Raw genomic sequence first — 22,946 nt, forward strand, 5'->3', positions numbered from 1 at the left:
CCTGACTCACTCCTCACTTGGAGAATGCTGCTCACCTTTAAGAAGAGAGCAGAGGTGCTATGTGGTGCCTCCTTTTTTTAACCGTGTGAATCAGAACAATCAGTCATGAAAGGGAAGTTAGTGGCAACAACAGCAGTATGCTTGTGGTCACATATGACTACAAGCAGGTGATACTGAGATGAAGCAGTTGTCCTATCCACTTGATAAAACAGTGCAATGGTGAATGGTGTTCTACAAATGCAGGAGAAAGTTTTTGCCCATGAAAACCACAATCTTGAACCATGAAGCATAAATAACATTCAGGCATTTATGCTGCGTGTTCATCTGCAGTAACTTTGGTCTGCCGTCTTCTTTCATATTTTCTTTTCATCATTTGAGTCATTGCAATGTTTCAGACATGTCTGAGTCATTACACAGACCTCAGGCATGTCTGAATTCTCAGATCAATCCTTTTTCTTTTTTTTTTTTTTTGGGCCCTGCAGAAGTCATAAAGGACTATAGAACCTATGGAGGTTTTCAACTCCGATCTCCTCATGTTTTACCAAAAAGATCTGTTCTCACCATTGTACCGTTGTATTATTGGAGAGTGGCACAATTTGTTTTACAGTAATCATAACATGGGGTCCCTGGGGGGGATCAGATTGCATCAGGGCACCGCAATGGTTTCCAAAGCAAAACAAATGCCTGATAAAATTAAAAAAGTGTTTCTTACTAACAATGTAAACACAAAAATGTTTATGCACAAACACACTTTTGGGCAGTGAACTGACTAAATGACATGTTGATTAAGAAGTTTGAGGTACATTTTAATTTTCTGAAAAATGAAGGAAAGGGGAAATGAGTTCAAGAGTTCTTCAGATATAGTGTTTTTCACTTGTACAAATACAACAGACATCAACCTTTCCAACCTGCATATACATTAAGGGAAAGATTCCGTTAGACTAGATACATGTGAGTAACAGGGTTTTAAAACTAATACACAATTTATAAATCACCTGTTTTTACACCCGTTTGGTCCTGTTTTATTTGTGTGTGTGTTTTTTTTTTTTTTAAGTTGTCAACGTTTAAGAGAGTTGAGAAAAAACAGATCCTATTGGTGGCAGTGATACAAATGTTGGCTGTTTCAGAAAAAGAATTGTTTAGACAAATTGTTAAAAGTCAAGATACAATTATCTGTCAAAATCCCAAATTGTGGAATTTAAGGTGTATTCGTACCGTACAGTTTTGAACAAATACAAACGTGCAGAACGAATTTTCGGTTACGTTGTATTTTCCGCAACGGAATCACTGCTCACGGTTCAGTTAGCGGCTAGCAGCTTAGCTGAGCCTCTTGTAGTAATTAGAAGCGTTCTCTAACAGATCTTCTGTTTGGGAATCAGACTTTTAGCAGACTTTTTAATTATTTTATTGTAATTATAAATATTATTATTATTATTGGTTGAGAACCACTAAATTAGTTGTTAGTTGCAGAGGTATATTGGCAACGTGTATGTTTGTGTAGCATGTTAATAAATGACATTTAAAAAGTGGAGTCCCCTGGTGAAACAGAGACAAACAACCATTCACACTTCATACCATGTCCAACGAGAGTGGAAGAAAATAGCATTACCCTCTACTACCCTCTACTCCAAAACCCTGTTTTGGAGTAGAGGGTAATGCATAATGGGAGAACATTCTAACCCCGCACAGAAAGACCACCACTACAGTCGTCTTTCTGTAAGGTAGGCCTGCTTAACCCAAATATTCATTGTATGTTATTATGATAATTATATTATATTAGTATTTTATGTTATTAATATATCTGTTTTGTCTCAGTGCTGTAAACCCTGTCACCCTGTCCTTTTTCTCCTGACGAATACTTTTTCTGCATTAGCAGAACTGTGGGAGTAAAGCTGTCACATTCAGGTCGGGGTGGGACAGAACTGGGGTCTCACACTAACTAGATGTCAGTTTAATGTAATTAGACCCCCTGCTGTTAGTTTTTTGCCCATCAGTGAGCTCACTTGAGTATGAGACCCCTGCTTAAGAAGGTCGGATGTGTGGGTCTGTTGTTCTCAGGCTGTTCACAGCTGTTTTTAAAGCACATTTACCTTCAATTCTGAAACACATCAACAATTAATAGTTTGACTGAAATGGTATGCTCACACACAGGCTGACGACGTACAGGTTGACGTGGGGACTGTTGGAGTTGAGGAGGGAATGAGAATGTGTTGTGAGTTCCCGCTTCTGTTTTTTTTTTTTTTAAACAAACATTTTGACTCACACTAACCTCATAGACCACAGGAAGCCATGTTCCAACAGTCGGGTTACTCTTCGGGTAAAAAAAAATGTCCCCAGATTTTTAAAGCGGTAGTAACAGAGAAGAGTACCACAGTCCTGTGACGCAGTCTGACCGACATTATAAGATTCAAAAAGTGTAAATCCTGTTCTATGGACTTGCTTAAGTTTTTTGTTGTCTGTAAACGTATTCACGACTCATTGTTAGTGTTCAAGTGGAAGACATTGTGGTATATCACAGTGCAATACATTTTCTTCCTCAGTCACTTTGTAATACCCACATTCTGACTGTGTAAAGCATGTGTCAAACTCAAGGCCGGTGGGCCAAATGCAGCCCACCAAGTGATTTTGTGTGGCCCACAGGACCTTAAGTCTTTAATTGCCTTATGATAAAGTCCATGCTGCTGAGTTTCTTTATGTATGCCTACTGAGGAGCGAAAAATAGTGGGAAACAGTAAAAACTCAGATTTCTGAGATGCTAACAAGGAGACATTAGTTATAGCAGCTGAGACACGAAGTATGAGGAATATTGAACTTAATTAAGATTTTTATTTATTTAGTTCATATTTATTTTTTGTTTGTATTGTTTATCAAACCGCAGTTAGTTGTTAAACCATGTTTATTTATATGTATTATTTATTTTGTAACTTGTGTATATGTTTCACAAATATTTTTCTTTTGAGACTAGTAATTGTCCATTAGATTTTCACCACACCCATTTTGTTGACAGCCAATCGTAGGACAGTCTGTAGTGATATCACACTAGCCTGGATATTGTAATTCATGGAAATGAAGCTGCGGGTGTATATACAGCACTTGATTGGTAAGTTCAATGGATGTTTTAGAATGCATCATATACAGTAAGCTACCATCAATAGAAGTTATTTATATTCATTCATACTGCCTGACTATAGTGCTATTTTTTGTTTCTAATGATACACTGACACTGAAAATTGATCATTTGCCTAATACTGATCAAAAGGGCTAAAGAATGGACAGACTGGTTGACCCTCACAGTTTCACCATCCAAAAAACTGAAAACTTGGTCAGTCCAAGGCCATCTTTTCAGACCTGAAAAAGCTAAACCATATCAGGTACAAATGTGGTAACAGATGTTTTTTACTATATACCTTTTAAAATGATAACATCTGTCTCAGAACCTTTTGATTTACCCTTGTACCCACTATGCACCTTTAGACTCACTGGTCCTACTTCATGTTGGTTTGTGTATAGCCTCAGCATGCGGGACGTAGTCTGTCTGACCTGTGTAGGTATTGTGCCGTAGATGATTTTCTCACCTCCTGCTGATTTCCATTAGTTTATGCCTGTGGGATAACAGCTGACCTGATTATCTGTTATTTTTGGCTGGTAGTTTGATACCTGCTGTTCTGATATTGTTTCTCTAAGAATGATTTAATTTCTGGCGTCAGAAAGTCCAGTTTAATTGTAGGCTCTGGTAGTGTGCGTCAAAGTTGGTGTCCCATAAATAAGTTCAATCAGTTTATTTTTGCTTTCTCCTGTCATCCAACCAAATCCTGACTAGTTCCCCTTTGACAACGCTACACAATATATAAAGAAGCATTAACTTTTAGAATATATTTTCTTACTTTTATTCACTATTTAATATTTTTTAACATTTGTTTTTGCATAAGAAAATTATTAACAAATATGCATCAGCTAGCTGCCCACTAACTTGAGGAGCAGAGCAACTTGATAACAGGTCTACAGACTATGATGTTGTCATGCTGAGGTTGCAGCTATCACAGGAGGTGTGTTCAGGTACCATCAGAAATGTGAGAATCTGATGATCACAAGCGTTTATATGTGTAGGGTCAGGACTAATGGTTTATAAAGATTTTTTTTCTTCTTTTTTTCCTTTTCTTTCCTCCAGTTTTCTGAGGTGCCTTTAGCACCCGCTGGCTGCCCTCGAAGGGCCTGCACCCCCCATCTTGAAAACTTTTGGGTTAGAATGTTTCCTTAGGCTTCAACAAGGCATAAGCTAAATTGTAATGACTGATAAACAAGGTGCACTGCTGACAATTCCTCCAGAATGGGCTACAGTTAAACCACATTAGAAAAGCCAAAAGCTTTAAATGAACAAAGACATGACACCAACGGCACATCACTTTACACATCTGTGAAAACAGATAGGAAAGATCGCTCTTGATATGTAAAAACTCATGTACATATTTGCACAACATTGAAATCCCACTCGTCCAGGTGTTAATGCGTGGCCTGTGTGGGGACGCCCTCACTTGTATCGAGAGGAGGTGTGTGATGCACAGATATGAAACCACCTATTTAACAGATACGGGCTAAATATATGTATTAGGTGAACTGTTGTTTTGTTAAGGTGAGGTTTTCCTCTCTTGAACTTTATCAGAAGATAGCGCTGCATTTAGGCACTTATGTCCACCAGATGGCAATATATTCCAAACATTAGCAAATCCATAGACCTGACTGTTGGTGCTCTGCAATTTAAACCTTTACTCTCTGCAACTTGATAATGCACTTCAGTCCTTATTTATTTGGTAAAGGAATATAGAAGTGTGTCTCCACTCACAAATAGGATTGTTTTTCTTGAACACATAAATTAGTTTTTATTTAAACCTTAACAATTATCTACACATCAGGACTACAGATACCGCATTACCATCGCACATGTCGGTTGTAATATCTTTAATTGAGAGGAGTCTGGATGGTCTTTTTCTTACTACAGCAGAAAGAAACATGTATTATTTTCATAGGAAACCACACATAGAGCAAGAGGGAGAGAAAAAGATAATGACTTGGTGCCTCCCCAACAACAAAATTAAAAGGTAACAGCCACAAGACAAGAGTCGTTAACAAGCAAACACAGTAAAAAAACACACACTAAACTAACAGTTTAACAAGTTAGGAGTTGCTGTTCATGTTTTGTGAATTCGGAAAGCTGTGACTACTCACACAAGATGACTAGTAAAAATGTTTAAACAATACAATGAGGGCACTGTAGTAAAAAGAATCTCAATACAAAAGTTACCATTCAGGTTAAACTTGGAGTCATACCTAGTAATAGTAATTTATTTTTCCCTTATTTTCTACCTATTTACTGGTGGATCTGCTAGTTGTAACTTTTGTTTTATTTGTCTTATTCATTTTTTTCTTTCTTTGGGGATTGTTTTTGAGAGGGAGAGCTTGCAGTGTCTTTATGTATATAAATATATATATACGTGTGTGTGTGTGTATGTATGTGTGTGTATATACTGTATATATGTGTATATATGTATGTATATATATGTATATATATATATAGTGTCTTTATGCATGTGTATTTACATGTTTATATATGTATGCATATGAGTATTTTACTAAACCGATAAGTAAATATATGTATTTGTCTTTCGTACATACAGTTCATACAGTTATAGTTAATGTGCACAAAGCAACATTAGTTATGCAACGTTAACATTTATGTTAACAAATTTTTAGGACTGGCTTAAGAAGAAATATCAAGTCGTTTAAATAAATCCACCTGACACAGAACAAAAATGACAAGTCGTGTATTCTTTACCCTTAGAGATGATTTTTTTTTCTGTCTTTTTGTATTAGTTATAAATTAATTAAAAAAAAGTTTGTTGTCTGTTTAAAAGTACCACTGCTTAGAAACTGAAGACATAAGAACTTGGGAAGGGGTGTTGGCCCAGTCTCAGTGAAAGGCTTTGCTCCCTTCAGGTGTGTAACCTGACACCTCTGCTGTTTCCATGGTGAAAGGCTGTCAGGAAACTTTCTCTGTTAGATAGGACTGTAAAATACGCTGTTAGTTCATACCCTAGTTCCCTAACACACAAAGAGTCAAATACAAGATCTCAAGTTTTTAACGTTTTACTTGCAAGCAAGGAGTGCAGAACAATGGTTACATTCAAAACTGCACTGAGGAACTCCTCAGTGCTCAAAGCTTATATACATTTTGCTGGCTACATAACATTTCAACAATCAACACCTTCGATTTCGGTGACCTCCACTTGACATTCCGTTGTTTACCTTTCTAGGCAAAGAGACAATTTTATATCGTTCTGTGGTTAGTCTGCAGATGTAGTCAGCGTTATTTGTGCTGCACACATCCTGTCATGTTTAACAGCCAGCATCTGTTCGCAGAAGATCACAGCATCATACACAACCATCTTCAGTTGTCATTTATTTAATACAACATAACAGCAACACTCAGTAATAGTATAAATTGATATGGAAACTTAATATAATGAATACGTTGTAAAGGTTGAATAATTGCATTTACAAATTTTAAAAAAGGCAATTTCCATACTGCCACAAAAAAATGGTTTTAGGCTAGTGTAAATGTACTGTAGTATTTAGGCACCTGTTTAATCTGTGTTATGAATACTCAAAGAGAAACCACTTATTCCAGTTTGTTAACACTGCACAGGGAATAAGATAAACCAGTGATTTGATATGCTTTGGTGTCAACATTTTTTTCCCTCCCCCTTGGCTCAGGTAGAGTGCATGGGCGGGCAGTTTGATACCAGAGGCTTCACCTGTAAGGAAGAGTGAGGCGGAGCATAAGAGCAATAGAAGAAACAGAGGGGTGAGACAGGTGTGAGTGTTGGGATGATCCTTGACAAAATTATGAAGGACAGTGGAGCTACGTGGTTGATGGATTACTCAGCTGTGGCGCTCAACTATAGAATGATTCAGAGGAAAACTGGCAAACAGGTAAATCTGACATCATGTTCTTTTAATCCAGCTACAACAAAACACAGTGAAAATCATCACTGTAGCCTTTCCCAATCCACCTTTTTGTCCTGTTTGTAGACGGTTGGTTGTGAGCAGCCATAGTTCATGTTCATCTGGGTCACACCTGCAGGCTCCAGCAGAGACTTGTCCAGTGAAGCCCGTGTTCCTTTGTGTTTCATCGTATAAAGCAGAGGTTCAGTAGTCACATTACGCCAAATTTTGACCTTTTATCTGTTGTGTGTGTTTTATGTTTTCATGGTATCCCAGTGTAATGATGAGTGACATCACTGATAAACTCAGTGGTAGATTTTGTTTGTTCTCTTTTTTTTTTTTACCATCACAGAAGCTCGGTTCGCACAAGACAATGACCAAAGAACGCATAGAATCTGGTTTGTGGCTTTTAATCATCAACTTTGTTTTGTTCAACAGATTTCTTTATCCAACTAAACTGTTGATTATGTTGTGAAAAGTAGAATGTTTTTATTTATATATTAATATATATATCATATGTGTTTAAAAATTAGGGCAGTTTTAGAAATGAATTGTTGTGTACAGAGCATAGACCACTAAAAACCTTTAAAAATGTCTAATCAACTTTAGAAATAATGACAATTGATAAACACAATAAGGATTTCCAAAGTTATCCATATGTTTTTGGATTTCAAGAGTGAGGACACGTTTGTCAAGTCTGTTTGTCAAGTTTGTAGAAGTCAAAGACAGTTTCTTAAATCCACCCCAAAGCAACTGCCTGTTAAACAACTATGTACACATTTAGTTTTTACTTTGTTTCATGCTGTATATACAGAAATGATTGTGTATATGAGTGAGGAGCCACATTGGAATGTCACTGTGAGCAGATCATTTTCTTAGGATTACAGATTTTTTTTTTTTCTCAATGAGAATGGTCTGATCTGTGACATGAAAGCATTCTCTCGAGATGTGAGTAACAGTTCACATCCACTGGGAGCCATGCATTACATTGATCTGCTGAGATCAGCTGGTTAAGATGATACATGGAAATAGTTCAGCCTGTCTAGCAGTCTGACAAATGTTTGTCTGGCAGAGCTCTCCTGGGAGGTTAAAGCAAACAGACGAGAGTACCATGAACAGCAACAGAAAAAGTCCTTTCTGTGCTTCCAGCGGGGACATCAGAGGGTGAGTCAGTGACCTTACTTACCTCTTATCACCTAACACACCTGTAACGGAACAGATTGGTTGTGTTGTCGTGTTTTTCCCTTGTGCTTTTCTCTGACTCTCTGTTGCTCTTCTTCTCTGTTGTCAGGACAACGTGGTGCGCAGCTACAAGTATTCCCCCCTGACCTTTCTCCCTTTGACGCTCTTTGAACAGTTTCAACGAATGGCCAATATCTATTACCTACTTATGGTGGTATTGCAGGTTAGACGATGCTTCTGTTCAGATTTCTCATCAATGAAGCTTTCACATTACACAAAGAGACACGTTTCTCTTCTTGAGCTGCTGGGATAGAAAAAATGTTACCATGTTTTTGACAATAACCAGAAAACAATGATGACTGTGTGAGAAGATCATTTGACTCTCCATGAAATATGACAAAAACAGGTTATGAGACCTCAGAGTCTTAAGGTTTGTCATGAGTTCCTTTGTTATTTGAAATTCCCCATGTCCATTATAACTTTAGATTGTGAGACAGGTCAGGTTTGAGTTGTTAATGTGCAGTGATGTAAATGCAGGACTTCAAAATGATCTATAACCAAAACCATTTAGTCTTTAAACACACACTCCAAATAATGTCTTCTCCTGCAGTTAATTCTGAACTAGTTTTGTCTTTTAGAGTTAAAAAGTGTAAATGATAATAATCATAATCATAATGGGCTAATAAAACACTTTTGCTCTTATTTGCTGTTATTAATCAGCAATTAGCCACATGATTAATATTCTTTCTGACCTAAAAAAAACCCCAACTTTCCATTATGATTGAATGATTATACAGTGACGCAGTGACAAAAGACAAAAAAAGATAAACACCTTGTTCATTAAATGTTATTGTCAGAGTTGTCATTCCTAATTCTGTGATGATTTTCAGAATATTCCTGAACACTATACCTTTAAAAGATCACATGGGTAATATTTTAATATTACCCATTCAAATGCTAAACTGTTGTACAGTTACTGTTTATTATTGTTAAACAGTAGCTCTGGTCTGAGAGAGATGATCTAGATCAGGGCTGCCCACTGGGTAGAATGTGACTTAGAAGTAGATCAACAGGAAGTGCTGTTTATGAGCAACTGAATAAAAAATATATGTAAATTAAAGATGTAATTCTATTTTAGATCTTTATCCCTATGGCTTAAGTAAGGATATTATTGTCCATACAACTACCACAATTTATTCAGTACTTATTTTCAGTACATAATGTATATAAAAAGGTATATTTAGTTTATATGAGTAAATATATTTAATGTTTTCGGTCTAGGTAGATCATTTTAACCTAGTCATTTGAAAAGTAGCCCCCAAGAAAAAAAAAAAGTAGACACCCCTGATAAAGGTGGATTAAGAGAGGACTTGATTTTATTAGTGTTCTTCTCTGTGTCTTCATGTTGATTCCAGTGCATCCCCATGATCTCCACCATACCATGGTACATTGCTATGATCCCTCTGCTGTCAGTCCTCCTGGTCAGAGGTGTGAAAGATCTGGCCAATGACATGGTGAGTTCACTCTACACCTCATTCCCGCTTCACCCCTCAGCCACGGAGCAGTCTGGGATATCGACCATCACTCAGCGACCAACACAAGGGCTCGCGTGCACGTGCATGATCTTAAACACAACAATATATGACCGGCTGCACGCACGTTGCATTTATGCACCTGGCACTTAAGCACACGTGCACTCTTTTCTCTCTTACATTGTCCCCATTGACTCTGTGTCCTCTCTACATTGACCAAACCAGTCGTCCCAGTCGCATTAATTTCCCCTGGTATCATTAACGCTTTTCCTTTTAAATGCAGGCAAGATGTTTTGCATGGTGAATTCTCCAGTTAAGTGCATCACTGAGTTACGGTCGTTAACAGCTCTGGGTGAAACGCATGCTTGACCCCTCTCTATTGACTAATCATTTAGGTGAGGGTGTAAATCTCACAGCTACTGTCACTGTAGAGTCCCATAATGGTGTGTCTCCTTCCTCCAGTCCAACCTTTCATGGCTGTCCTCACTCCCTCTCACACTCTCCCTGTCCATCACCACTGATCCACATCCACACTCCTCACTTAATTTCTGTCTCTCATCTCTTTTATTTTTGTCTATCTTCCTGTTCCAGGCAAGGAGACGCAGCGATGCCGAGATTAACTCCCGACCATGTGACATACTTATCTCCCAGAGGTGAGGACAGAGACAAGTGTGTTATTCTCTCAGGACTCGGAGCAGTTCCACTTTGAAACGGCTCGCTAATGAAGCCCTAATGAAGTGTGAATGAGTAAGTCCCTTGATGGACCCTACGTGCATTAGAGCACAGAGGAGACAAAATATTAAGGCCGTCACGTTCTATATAAGATTTTTTTTTTTTTCATGTTGATCTAAACAGTGTAACGGCTGTGTCAAAGCTATGGTGTTTGGGCCTCGTGTTCAGAACAAACAACAAGGACAAATTATTTCCTTTAACAAGAAAAAGAAGGGAATGCACAGTCAATAGAAATGGAATAGTTGTTCTTAGCATTAACATTTTAGGATAAATGTTGGTTTATCCTAATCTAAATGTTAGACCTAAATATGACCACTGTCTTCTAACCTCATCAGTTTAACAACAGCGCAATGGAAGGATCTGTGTGTGGGAGATATACTCCGAATCCACAAAGACCAAGTCTTGCCTGTAAGAATCAGATGTTCTCCTGATCTCTTTGTTTTGGCCTTCTCTAGATGTGTTCATGTCATGTGCTACAAACCACAAATATAGAATAATGTTGGACTTAAATTATATATTAAATATAAATTGTATATGCAATGTTTTAGCTTTAGTTTTAGCAATTACGTTCTATTAATCCAGTGTTTAACAAAGTGGGGACATATACATATACTGTAAAGTAAGGATGCAGCAAGGTCATTTTATTTTATTTTGCATTTTTTCTCTATTTGTGACAATAGCTCGGCACTAAAGGAGTAAGGGGTCGGGGGCTGCTGCAAAAGAATCTGGAAACCACTGCTTTAATCTCAGACTCTGCCCCCTGCAGTGGAGTTAATGCACAGGCCTAAAGCTGAGTGCACTGCCAACATAGTAGTTTTTCTGTGAAAATATTTTTATTCCACATCAACAAGGATAACATTAAGGGTAACTAGAGTATATAGTGCTGAGTGTCTGGGGATTTGGAAGACTCTTCTCTGCTCACCTTTCTCCTTGAATATGTTACATGTATACAACCTTCAATAGTTAGTCATCGTCAGGTCATGGCTGTGAGCTGTGATCATGGCCCTCTCTCCAGTGCTTGATTCTTCTTTGCTGGGTCTGTTTCCAACAGCTGAACAGGATTTTAACACAAATATCTGTACAAATTTGAAAGTTAAGAGGGAATACAGACAGCAGAAATAATGTCCTTACTTTTTTTAAAAATAACTTAGCAGATTATAATTGTACAATTCTATTGTTATTGTTTCCCATGACAACTTTAGCATATCCATGGTTAGTGTTCATGTAGATGTTCTTATTTACGTGGTTTTTCTCTCTCCTTACAGGCAGACCTCCTCCTCCTGTGTAGCTCAGAGCCTCACAGCCTCTGTTATGTTGAAACTGCAGACATTGATGGGTAAAGACCTTAGGCAGTACAGAAGCTGTTGAACAAATTACATTATGCAAACAGAGGTTATTATGTGGTGAAATTAATGCAGGCCAGATTTGAACTAAAACGTTTTGAAGTCATGCATGTACATTAAGATGGATTATTAGTATCAGTGTTTCACAGCCTCATTTGGGCTACAGCATATTTCTCATTAGGAAATTCTCACCGTGCACCTTATAATTAAATATAATCTTCTAGTTTCAATTTACCCACAATTAACTTACTCAGTATTAACGGCTGTTTGGGCTGTTTTGTAGAAAACAGTGCTGATATACTTGCAGGAATTGAAGAAAGACGATCTTCTTTAACAGTCTTTTTTTTGTCTCTCTCTCTTGAAATTGGATAGTTTTCCATAGTACACCTGACAATCTCTTATGGCAGCACATTGGTGCTGCTGCACTGTGGTTTGGGATCACTACTTTATATTGTCAACATAAACCTAAAACCCTCTTTATAAACATTGTTAAACAAACTGTAAAAACAAATGTATTATTTTTTTTTATCAACACTTTAGCTTATAAATAATTAATAAGACTTAGTTGATTGTTCACTTCACGATTTAAATGTTGTGTTTTCTTTTATCTCAACACAGAGAAACCAACCTGAAGTACAGGCAAGCACTCAGTGTAACACACACAGAGCTGACCTCTAACCCCACAGAGGAGACCCTCGCAGCCTTTGATGGTGATGGTTTCTAAGTCAACTTTCATTATTTCAAAAAGCCCACATGTTTTGTTCAACACGCACTTTTTCTATAACAGGCATTGTTCTCTGTGAGGAACCCAACAATCGTCTGTACACTTTTAGAGGAGAACTGCAGTGGCGAGGAGAGACTTATCTGCTGGACAACAGTCACATCCTCCTCAGAGGAACAGTTCTACGCAACACAAAGTTTGCTTATGGCGTGGCCATATATGCTGGTACGTGAACATTTTCTTTGTTGAAAATCCTGTTCTAATGAAATCAGCAAATCCTCTTTAGATTAAAAGCTTAAAAAAGTGTTTTTGTTTTCCTCATTAACAGTATTTGGAATAAATGAACTGACAGGTGTGCCACTATGACAGTTTAACGGACAAAAAGTCATCTTATCTCTAGTAGGGTACTTTTATGTACTTTACACATTACATTTTAGAAGATAACGTCATTTTTAGAAAGAGCTGAGGAGACTGTGAAAAGATGGACACAAACTTATTCGACAGCTTACGATTTTTTTTCAAACTCATCTCTCAATGACATTTTATGTGGAATATATTATACTGCTAATTATAGATAGTACTTCACTCATGGAAAAGTGGGTCTGTTAGGCTCTGGCCAATTAGAGGCTCCTTCTTTCTTTTAAGTGATCATTGATCGTATATTACTGAACCGGGCGGAGGTGTCACGGGTGTCGCTGCCGTGACCCTTTCAATTCTGCTTAAATAGATCAATACAATAAGCGCCGCCAGAGATGGGTTTCAAACCATTTATGAGAGTGAATGTCTATTAGTGGGACCCTTGTTCAGTCTGATTATAACTTGCAACCTTTCTTTCATACACTACTTTACACAACTTAGTGTCTGCAACTTAAATTGTAAAAAAAATCTTAAGAATATATTTATACTATTTATATTAGTTTTAATTAGTTTTCAGTTTTCTATTTGTTACATTTAAACAATGAAATTGGAGCATTGTTACTTCCTCGGTGTGAGATTGAGACAACATTTTAAAAAACAATCATATTATAAGACTTTATTGATCCCTGTAAGGGAAATTCTTTCTTTCCTCTGACCTCGCTGCTTAGGGGTCAGAACACCCTCACAAATGATAATTGTTCAGCATCTTGCTCAAGGGTAAAACAGCGATAGCTTGCTGACACAAATACTTAAACCCTTATCTTCAGTATGACCTCCCCAATCACATATTAGGCCCCCTCAGCCATCAACATCTAAAATCTGTTCTGTATCAGGCAGCGACACGAAGATCCTGAGGAACTGCGGCAAACTGGCGGTTAAGAGGACTCAAACAGAAAAAGTTTTCAACAGGGTGGTGATCGGGGTGAGTGACTACACCACAGGGTGTGAGACCGTAACATAAACTATGTTGCACTGTTAATGTAAACTCTCCATATTCTGGATTTTCAGATCATCCTGTCTGTGCTAATGATAGCAGTGCTCCTGGGCATCGGCAGCTGTGTCTTCTCAGTTCAACTACTGACACAGACGGAGGATCTGTCTGATCTGGTCGTCAGTGACAATCCAGTGTACACCGGTTTCATCGCCATATGGAGCTACATCCTTCTGCTTAGCCCTGCCATGCCTGTAGCACTCTACATCTCGTCAGTCTAAAAAAAATGAAACACCTGAAAAAAAGTCAACATCCAGAGTATGCATGTATGAAGGAACGATGCTGTTTTTAAGTGTTAATGCACTGACTGTGTCCTGTCCACAGGTTTGACATGGTCCACACTGTCCACAGCCTGTTTATTGACTGGGACTTGGAGATGTATTCACAGGAAACTGGCAAACAAGGCCAGGCCAGGAACACCTCGTTGAATGAAGAGCTTGGACAAGTGGGCTACTTGCTGAGTGACAAAACTGGGACGCTGACCCAGAACCGTTTGCTCCTCAGGCAGTGCTGCATCGCTGGAGATATCTATGGTAACAAATACCAACATGTATTTTAAGTTCTGTCTACATCTCTGTCACACTAAAGTGCAACACACACATTCTTCTGGATCTAAATCATCAACACAAAAGCCTCAAGTGGCCCATATATACAAATGTCAAAGATCTTTATCCAGGTGTGGGCCTCTTCTGACAAACACCCAGCAGTATTTAGTAATACCTCATTTGGACATTGTCTAAAATCAGTCATTTACGTATCATAACTAGTTGGTCTTTAGGACCAGTTAATTGGATTGGACATGAGTGGACCTCTATGTGCTACTGGTCATCTACTGTATGTTGTCACCAAAGTGAAGTATAGGCTAGGTCTGATATACAAATATATTATTATATGGGTTTAAGGGAATTTCATTGCATCTTTTACAGACAATAAATTAAACACATGGTTTACGTTGTTTGAATTTAATTATAACAACTCAAAGTTGAAGAATTTTTTGAGGTGATATTATATTGATTCTACGACGAATTGTTTTAATTTTGTGATCAAATTTACAGGTCACTGGTAGAATGTGGGTTAGATGGTAGACGCAACGTCTTTTATACATTTTTATACATGTTTTTCACATGACAAATTACAGTCGAGAACTGGAAAAGAATATTTTGCTCAAATTTATCTGCTCGCACTATCCTACAGTTTCTACACTAAAAATGAATCTCATTCTCTCTTGTTTTTCATTTTGTTTTGTTGCCCTTGCTAAAGGTTTTGAAATGTATTGCAATTTCCTATTTTGTATTCTGTAATTAAAATCTGTTATGTTTTAGATTTATTCAAAATATAGGTGTGTCATATGTTGCTGGAAATATTGTAAATCACAGTGAACCATTCTGTGTTCATAATGAGAGTAGGACTTTTGTCTGGAGCAGTGATTCCCAATGCAGAGGGGTCATCAAGGTTGCCATGGAAACATTTTCCTATTGTACATAATGGGTCTGAAAGCAAATCATTTATCTCATGTTCATCAATGTGACAGGGACCGGCAGTACAATTAACATACTCTTTTATGAGTTTCCAGCAAAAATCGCCTAAAAACTAAATAAAAAAAGAGAGACCCAGAGCTGTTGAAGATTTTCGTATGTCTTTCCTCAATTCCTGCCAGTATAGCAGTGCTGTATTCAACAAAACAGGCCCAGGTTTCATATTAAGTAAGTAAATTAAAAGTAAAAGATGATTACATTTAATTACATCTAATGTTTTGGATATTTTTATTTGATGGTGTGGAATTTTATAATGTGAGATATGTGTCGTGGCTCAAAGAAGGTTTAGACACTGGTCGAGAGGTGACCATGTTTCAGTGTGTAGTCCCAAATCTAAAAAAGCTTTCATGTTATGATCATAGCTAAAAGCCACAATCTGACAAAAACATTGACATGAAATAGGTTTTGCTATTCAACCAAACCACTTGATAATCTGGTTAACACCACACAGTGAACCTGTGTAGGATTTACCAGGTCCAAACCAAAGGATATACCACGTGGTTCAACACTGTAAATCACAGATTTCCCGTTACATAAACCACAGATGAAAAGACAGTTCTTACAATAGAGAATAATGAAATTAAAGTGCTCATATTCCACAGTCACCAGACGGTCTAATAACTATTACACAGCAAATGACCTGTAACTGAAACCTTCTCCAAATCACTTTAACCATATGTTGAATGTCTGAGTCATTTCCTGTTGCAGAGCCTTTTTCTTTTTTTCTCTCATTCTCTGAATTTCATTTGACTTTATACTTTATACTATCTATTTACAGTCAAACTCTGTATTGCTGATCAATACTAACAGTATTTTATCAGTTTTATATCCTAAGTGTGATATTTGACTTAAATAATTCCTATTTAAATGTATTTAAATTAAATAGTCACTTAACAGTATGTAATTAAAAACAATTGTAATTACTTTTAATATGCTAATTACTATGCCTTACTATGTTTTCTTACAACTAAGTCATTTAAAAAAAAAAACTCAATATATCCTTTTGCCTATTGTATCACAATATATCACAATATATTGTACCGTTGCTCCTGTTTCTAGGATACACCCGTACTGGATATGGATTTTTGTTTTCCATTTATCTATTCTGACATTATTATTAATATAATATTACTGTATATATGTTGTGTATTGGTTATGCCTTTTCTTTGCAGATTTTCAACCTACCATTTAGAGAATGATGAAAAGTGATTAATTATTCTTTCAACTATTTTAGGTGATGCATCAAAAAGAGTTGAAGACATGGAGGTATCGTTCATTTTCATTCTCTTTCTGGTCTTATCTTTTTCTCCCTTCAACATTGTTCAGCCCAGATCTACAGTCTGACCCACCTTCATGGTTTATCTCATGTTCTGTTTTCCACCTTTTTTCTCTTGCAGCCCATGGATTTGAGCTGGAATCCGTTCTCCTGTGGAAGTCTGCCCATGGCAGCTCCTGGTCTCATGCAGAAGCTCAGAGGACAGAAGTGTCTGGTTAGCAGACAGTTCTTCACAGCACTGTCTCTGTGTCACACTGTCATGGCAGAGTGGAAAGAAGGTGTGTGTGTGTGTGTGTGTTTGTGTGTCATACTTGTTTGTGAGAAAAATGCTGTTGTTGTGGGGACACTGTGGCCTTGAAGTATTTTTTGTGTGTTTTGTGGGTGATTGACAGAAATCAGAAACATCCTGTTTGGTTGCGGCAACTGAAAGTAACAGTCGTCTTGACCTTTAAATAAAAGGTCAAAGTAGTAGTCTGAAGCAATGGTGGTGAAAGAGTGAATGAACATTTTACAGTGTGATTGTGCGCTGATCTTTTTTCCTCCAGAGAAGCCTGTTTACCAGGCTGCATCCCCAGATGAGGGTGCTCTCGTTGGGGCTGCCAGGGAGCTGGGCTGGGTCTTTCTGTCTCGGACCAGAGACTCTGTTGTCATCTCTGAGCTGGGTGTAACTCGGCAGTATCAACTGCTGGCAGTGTTAGAATTTACCAGCAAGAGGAGACGCATGTCTGTGCTGGGTATTTTATCCAAACAATATAGTCAACACTTATGTCAATGTCAGGTTCTGTAAGGTAAGACCTTTTTCTGAGTGACCCTTTTTCTGGTTTCTAGTTCGGGAGCCAGAGGGTGGGTTAAAGCTCTACTGTAAAGGAGCAGACATGGTGATCCTGGAGAGACTGCAGAAAGACAGCGCATTTCAGGAAAGGACTGAAAACGCTTTAGAGGTGAACTTACCTGATATTTACAAGTGAGCAAAGGCTCACATTTAGTAATAAAAAATGGCAGGGGAATTAATGAGCATTTTAAAATGTTAATATTCAGGTTCACAACCTGAAACAGCCCTTTAGTTGAACCACCATTGTCACAGTGTTTACCAGACCATAACCATAATGTTTTTTCACTATGGAGGAATGAGTTAGATGAGCTTATTAAATCAAAACAGAAAATTGATTATCAAAAGTTCACACAATGATGATGAATGTCATTTTCCGCCTGTAGTTTTTCAGTATCAGAGAAAGAAAACCAGTGAGTCTTATTTTAGAAAATGATCCATTCTTCCTTCTGTCAACTTATCCCTGTTCCAAATGCTTCAACTCCACACTTTAGGCAAGTGGAATGGCGGCCTTAACATTTAGTAATTCACTGTCAGTGAGGAAACTGGAAGACTTTCCAAATAAGTGAATTTTTGTACTCATGTCCTTCAGATTTGTCTCACATACTTATTTACATTAGAGTCCCTTTCTTCTTTGTTTTTAGGTTTGTTTCCATTAGTTCTGTTCTGTTCCAAACATGAAGTTCTTCAGTTAATCACTCCAGATATTTGTGGAGTGGTGCCTTCTAACTAAAATACCCAAAAGAAAGAGGTGTTATAAATTTGAATTTTCACAAAATTCAATATTAGTTAGGCTGATGAATTGACTCTTGTTTAAATTGTTCTTGTTTAAAATGTCAATCAAAGACACAAAAAACGATGAAATATTTTTGTCAGGATGTTTGAAGTAGAATTAATTTAAGTACTTAGAGTTTGTTCTAACAAGTGCATTTACTCCTAAGTCTCTATCTCTAACTCTCTCCCTAACCTCCTCCTCCTTTCTCTGCTTCTGTCTCTCTGTAAGGTCACTGTTAACACTGTGTGGCCACAGTAACAACCTGTTGACTCATCTCCCCTCAGATGTTTTCTCAATCCTGTCTGAGGACTCTGTGTATTGCGGTTCGAACCGTTGCTGAGGCATTATGGGAGCAGTGGCGCAAAACTCTGGTCAGGTCTGCTGCCATGACGACCTGTGAGGGTGAGGCACTGTTGGAGAAGCTGTATGATCAGATGGAGACAGAGCTGCAGGTGAGCTCTTAGCACGTGAGAGATGTTAATGGTCAATCCACCAGTTTGAGTGGTACAGCTAATGACTGACCAAATATGACCACCACATTTACACATTACACTTTAACTTACCTTTTGTGTTTACCTCATTTATAACGTCTTCACTTTAACATCCCAAAACCGAACTTTCTTCTTTTTTCAATTAGTCAAATACGGCTCTACTGAAGAAATCAGTTATTGAGATGCTAATATCTTATGATGGGATTATGTGACCTTAATTAACAACTATTCATCAACGTCAATAATGCAGCCCCAAACACTTTTGTGTTTCACAGCTCCTGGGTGTGACTGCCATAGAGGACAGACTCCAAGAAGGTGTTCCTGAGACCATTGCTCTACTTCAGCAGGCTGGGATAAAAGTATGGGTACTAACAGGGGACAAAAAAGGTGTTGTGACAAGTGAACTTCTGAATTAATTATACTTCTGTGATTACATTGAAAGAAAACCTTGTTTTTTATATTCTTTCCTTTTTTCTTGCCTCCTGCAGAGACTGCAGTAAACATCGGTTATTCTTGCAAACTACTGGATGCTGATACTAGATTACTGGAATGGCAAGAGCTGAGGTTAGCAATGATAAAAAACACACAAGCGCAGACACACATGTACACACCCTGACACCCTCTCATTGATCTTTTGTGTTTACCTCTGCAGACAGATATTCCAAACCCCAGACCCCAGGGTCAGTTTCTTCAAAGCCAGACGGATGGAGCTGTGGGCTGTAGACAAGGAGATGGCTGCGCCGAAGACTGCTGTAGTTCTCACTGGGCCTGAGCTGGTAAACGCTGGCCTGTATATCAAAGCACTATTGTCCTGTTAGAGATTGTGTCACAGAAACACAAGCCTTTACTATTGTTATTGATGCTGAAATATGACATTGGACGATAACATGAATACATAATGTGATCTTTTTGTTTTTTTATTGCTGTCAATGGAGATCAACATTTTAATCTAATTAATTACATGATAAATGTGGATTAATTACATTAATGGTAAATAATCATGATTAATCATAATATTGTAAATAATCATGATTAACTGAGAAAAATCAACATTTCAAATCACAATACTTATATTGCTAGAACAGAAAGACAAAGCAGGAAGATGTATGTGTTTCACAGTTGTTTATGTGTGACTAATCAAAATGATGGAATTATTAATATAAATAAAAATAGAACAGTAGAACTCCAATTTTAGCTCCATACAGTTGGTGAGTCACTGCTGTGCATTTTGATAGTTGCTTGTAAAATGCATTAAGAGTTAGTTTCAAAACATATAAACATATTACTGTCCTGTGCTCAGTGAGGCTGGTCTGATTCAAGCATCTGACCGTCAGCATCTGAAGATGAAGCCTCCACATATACATGCTGGGTGTCACGGTATTTAAAGGTTGAGGTGCTTAGTAAACAAAAATATTTTCCCAAATTGTGTTCAAATACCAGTGTCTTGACTAGGGATGGCTTGACAACATTTTATGCCTGATACTGCAACTTGTATCATACCGTTGATAATCAGACACCTTCATGCTGTGGTGATATGATGATGTCCCTGTTTGACATGTTGTGCAAAATTAAGTTGAGCATTTGGGCTTAGGTATCGGATCAGATGGGCTATAGTTTGTTTTTGTGTTTTTTCGAAGTTTGAGCCTAAACATTTGAATAATATCGGACCGATACCGATCGATTATTGGATCAAGCCATCACTAGTGTTGACTGTGTATTAGTGCAACTGTTGGTGGGTTAAAGATGGAATTGTTTGATAAATGCTGCGCATCATCCTGCCAGTTCAAATCAATGATTAATCTTCACAAATGAATGAATTAATGCATTCAGTTTGACATTGATCCCTAGCTGTTGCTGATGGTCTGTTGCATGGACTGTGCATGTTCTTCCTGTGTGTTTGGTTCTTTAACGATGGTAATTGGACACTATATTCACAATAAGTTTGAATCTGAGTGTGAGTGGTTGTTAGTGCCTCTGCTGTATGTTATAGACTGGTCACCTGCCCGGGGTGTCAACTGGGATCAGCTCCAGCTCCCTCCATGAGCATGAAAATATTAATGATGTTTGTTGGTATTATACTTCAGATAGAGTTGGATCAGAGACCAGAATGGGGGGCCACCTTCATGAGCTTGGCAGAACATTGTACGTCAGTGCTGTGCTGCCGCGTGACTCCCGGCCAGAAGGCTAACATCGTCACACTGGTCAAGAAACACATGAGCTGTGTGATCATGGCCATTGGGGACGGAGCCAACGATGTAAACATGATTAAGAGTAAGTTGGACAAGGCTGAAAGAGAAACTCCACGTTTATTTTCTTGTGTTTTGGCTTGTTTGTCTTCAATCTCTGTGTGTTTTTATCCAGCGGCTCATGTTGGTGTTGGACTGGCAGGTGTGGAAGGAGGTCAGGCGGTGCAGAATGCAGACTACGCTTTGCCCCAGTTCAGGTTTCTACAGAGGCTGTTACTGGTCCACGGGCGATGGTCATACAGGCGCATTTCTACCTTCCTGAGCTACTTCCTGTTTAAGACGTGCAGCTTTGCTCTAGCTCACATATGGTTTGGCCTCTTCAATGGCTTCAGTGCTCAGGTTAGTCACATATGGAAAAGGTTTCTTCTGAAAAAACGTAGTTAAAGCTGTGTTAATCTCAACATGTCTGTTTCTTTGGTGTAGCGTATGTATGAGACGTGGTTCATCTCCTCCTACATAGCCGTCTACACAGCATTCCCTGTTCTGTGCACAGCCTTTTTTGAACAGGTATTACTCTTATTTTAAAAACAGAGAAACTCTGCCATAAGTTCTCCAGCTGACTCTTTGTGTTGTAGGATGTGAGTGCAGAGAACAGCTTGAAGTGGCCAGAGCTGTACAAGACCGGTCAGAAACAGGAGCTGTCCAACCCTCTGAGGCTCTCTCTGTCCCTGCTCTACGCTCTCTACGCTTCCTTCATGCTGTTCTTTATACCGCTGGGAGTTTTTCACAATACAACCTTTGATTACCAGACCATGGCAGTCACTGTCTCCATGGCAGCTGTTTTTACAGCATCAATTGAGGTCAGAGTCATGCACTTATATACATTTATTTAAAATGTTTAGATTTTATACGTCCAGCTTTCTCTAGTCAGACACCTTATTTGTCTAATTAGAAGAATCTTCAAATATAAACTTAGTTTTAAACGTATAATCCCAATTATTTGTAATTTTTAAGCATAGTATTTTTGGTCAAGTTAAAACAATATTATTACAAACGTGTCTTCACTAAATCTAATACATGTGCTTATTCAGTATTCAGTTGTCCTAACAACATTATTGTTTTGTGTGTCAGATCATTCTGGTGACCAGGTATTGGACAAAGTTCAACATTGCAGCTTTGTGCACCTGTGTGCTGCTCTACTTCATCTTTACCAGGATTGCACACAGCATGCGCCTGTTCCAGCTTTCACCTACTGACTTCTCCTTCATCGGTACACAACTCTACTCACCGTGAGCCTGTAATTCATTTATGAGCAATATTGCTCCTGATGTTGGCTTTTTTAACATCTGTAACTGAAGTACTGGAGGGGTCAGGGGTCAGGGGTCATGTTTGCACTATTTCATAGTACTGTAACATTATTTGATAAATACAATAAGGAGCCATGTAGTGACAGAGTGGTTAGTGCTGTTGCCTTACAGCATACAGATGGGAGATGGGTCACACTAAATTAACTGTAGGTATAAATGTCATCATTTAAATCAACCTCATGTACTCCAAACAGTCGTGTGAGCGTAAACGACAAAGGAACTCGTTGCAGAAACAGTGACAGTTCAGTGGAAGTCCCTGCTCTGTGATCCGTGTTGTGACTTGGTTTGATTGCCCTGCATATGATTCTCATCAGGTGTGTCTGAGAAGGCCTTCATCGATCCAGTGGTGTGGCTCACTGCTCTGCTCACGTCCTGGACAGCTGTTCTGCCCTCAATGACTGCTCATGCCCTCAATGTCATCCTCACCGTTAACAACACACACAAGGTGAGACAACTGCATGGAAGAAAAGACAGAGTCAATCAGGCCACTAAAACAGGAAGTTCTGCTCTCTATTACAGAGTGATCTGCCGTAGTTCATTTGTTTTCCTGGGCTGGAAAAGTCACTAAAT

At 38.2% G+C, this 22,946-nt stretch overlaps 1 protein-coding gene across 1 annotated transcript in view; it reads left to right on the forward strand.

Moving 5' to 3' along the window:
• Positions 1–22,946, forward strand: part of atp8b3 (ATPase phospholipid transporting 8B3) — a 38,382-nt gene that overhangs the window by 9,598 nt on the left and 5,838 nt on the right. The window contains exons 2-29 of the mRNA XM_008307070.3: positions 6,769–6,987; positions 7,087–7,201; positions 7,352–7,397; positions 8,072–8,163; positions 8,291–8,404; positions 9,597–9,695; positions 10,305–10,366; positions 10,781–10,853; positions 11,711–11,781; positions 12,407–12,498; positions 12,576–12,734; positions 13,760–13,848; positions 13,935–14,128; positions 14,242–14,450; positions 16,687–16,718; positions 16,850–17,006; positions 17,274–17,462; positions 17,557–17,669; positions 18,617–18,784; positions 19,099–19,210; positions 19,312–19,387; positions 19,476–19,599; positions 20,908–21,094; positions 21,185–21,408; positions 21,493–21,576; positions 21,645–21,869; positions 22,141–22,279; positions 22,691–22,821. Coding sequence (XP_008305292.1) covers positions 7,373–7,397; positions 8,072–8,163; positions 8,291–8,404; positions 9,597–9,695; positions 10,305–10,366; positions 10,781–10,853; positions 11,711–11,781; positions 12,407–12,498; positions 12,576–12,734; positions 13,760–13,848; positions 13,935–14,128; positions 14,242–14,450; positions 16,687–16,718; positions 16,850–17,006; positions 17,274–17,462; positions 17,557–17,669; positions 18,617–18,784; positions 19,099–19,210; positions 19,312–19,387; positions 19,476–19,599; positions 20,908–21,094; positions 21,185–21,408; positions 21,493–21,576; positions 21,645–21,869; positions 22,141–22,279; positions 22,691–22,821 — 3,240 coding nt within the window. The 5' untranslated portion in view covers positions 6,769–6,987; positions 7,087–7,201; positions 7,352–7,372. The remainder of the gene's footprint in view (positions 1–6,768; positions 6,988–7,086; positions 7,202–7,351; positions 7,398–8,071; positions 8,164–8,290; positions 8,405–9,596; positions 9,696–10,304; positions 10,367–10,780; positions 10,854–11,710; positions 11,782–12,406; positions 12,499–12,575; positions 12,735–13,759; positions 13,849–13,934; positions 14,129–14,241; positions 14,451–16,686; positions 16,719–16,849; positions 17,007–17,273; positions 17,463–17,556; positions 17,670–18,616; positions 18,785–19,098; positions 19,211–19,311; positions 19,388–19,475; positions 19,600–20,907; positions 21,095–21,184; positions 21,409–21,492; positions 21,577–21,644; positions 21,870–22,140; positions 22,280–22,690; positions 22,822–22,946) is intronic.

This window comes from Cynoglossus semilaevis, chromosome 2 (assembly GCF_000523025.1).
Source record: "Cynoglossus semilaevis isolate Cse_v1.0 chromosome 2, Cse_v1.0, whole genome shotgun sequence".
Taxonomy (NCBI): domain Eukaryota; kingdom Metazoa; phylum Chordata; class Actinopteri; order Pleuronectiformes; family Cynoglossidae; genus Cynoglossus; species Cynoglossus semilaevis.